Source organism: Myotis davidii, unplaced genomic scaffold (assembly GCF_000327345.1).
Source record: "Myotis davidii unplaced genomic scaffold, ASM32734v1 scaffold262, whole genome shotgun sequence".
Lineage (NCBI taxonomy): Eukaryota > Metazoa > Chordata > Mammalia > Chiroptera > Vespertilionidae > Myotis > Myotis davidii.
In genome coordinates this window covers 258,789-259,399 of record NW_006293541.1, presented here as the reverse complement: position 1 = coordinate 259,399, position 611 = coordinate 258,789, and the positions used below count along the sequence as shown (strand labels likewise).

The 611-nt window shown below is 70.2% G+C and overlaps 1 protein-coding gene across 1 annotated transcript in view; it reads right to left on the bottom strand.

Moving 5' to 3' along the window:
• Positions 1–611, bottom strand: part of ZNF831 (zinc finger protein 831) — a 93,385-nt gene that overhangs the window by 55,059 nt on the left and 37,715 nt on the right. The window contains exon 3 of the mRNA XM_015566211.1: positions 28–608. Within this exon, the coding sequence (XP_015421697.1) occupies positions 28–608 (581 nt within the window). The remainder of the gene's footprint in view (positions 1–27; positions 609–611) is intronic.

The window sequence follows — 611 nt, the reverse complement described above, 5'->3', positions numbered from 1 at the left end:
CAGCCCCTCCACCGCAGCCTGTCTGACCAGGGCCCGGGGGTGGCTGCCGGGGACCTCCCCCAGTCGGGCGGGGACAGACCTGGGGCTCAGAGGCCCCCGCCTCCCGGGACGGGTGTCCTGGGGATCCAGCGGCTCCTGCCAAGTCCTGGTGCCCTCGACGAAGGGCAGCGAGTGGCTCCTGGTGACAGGCACGCATTCGACGGTGGTGGAGAGCTGAGTGGGGACAGAGTGGAAGAGGAGGGGCTGCACCCTGTCAGAGGCCATGCAGGTGGAGCGGGTGGGGCAGAGGGCCCCGTGCCTCCTGCGTCCCGGGCCCAGTGCCCGGATCTCGAAGTGGAAGGAGTCCTTGTAGGTGTAGGGCACGGGCAGGTCAATGCTGCCCTGCTTGGACAGGACGGTCTTGCGGGGCCGCACGTGGTCCAGCTGGGGATCGTCCACCACAGCCTGGTTGTGGGAGATGAGCCGGGCGATGCGTTCCTCCAGCTGCCGCTTCTCCAGCTCCAGGCTGGGCTCCTGCCCTCCCGGCTCAGCCCTGGCGCCCCCAGGCCGTGGGGCGCCCTCCCTCTCGGACTCTACACTGTGATCCAACAGGCTGTGCGGGGGGCTGCCTG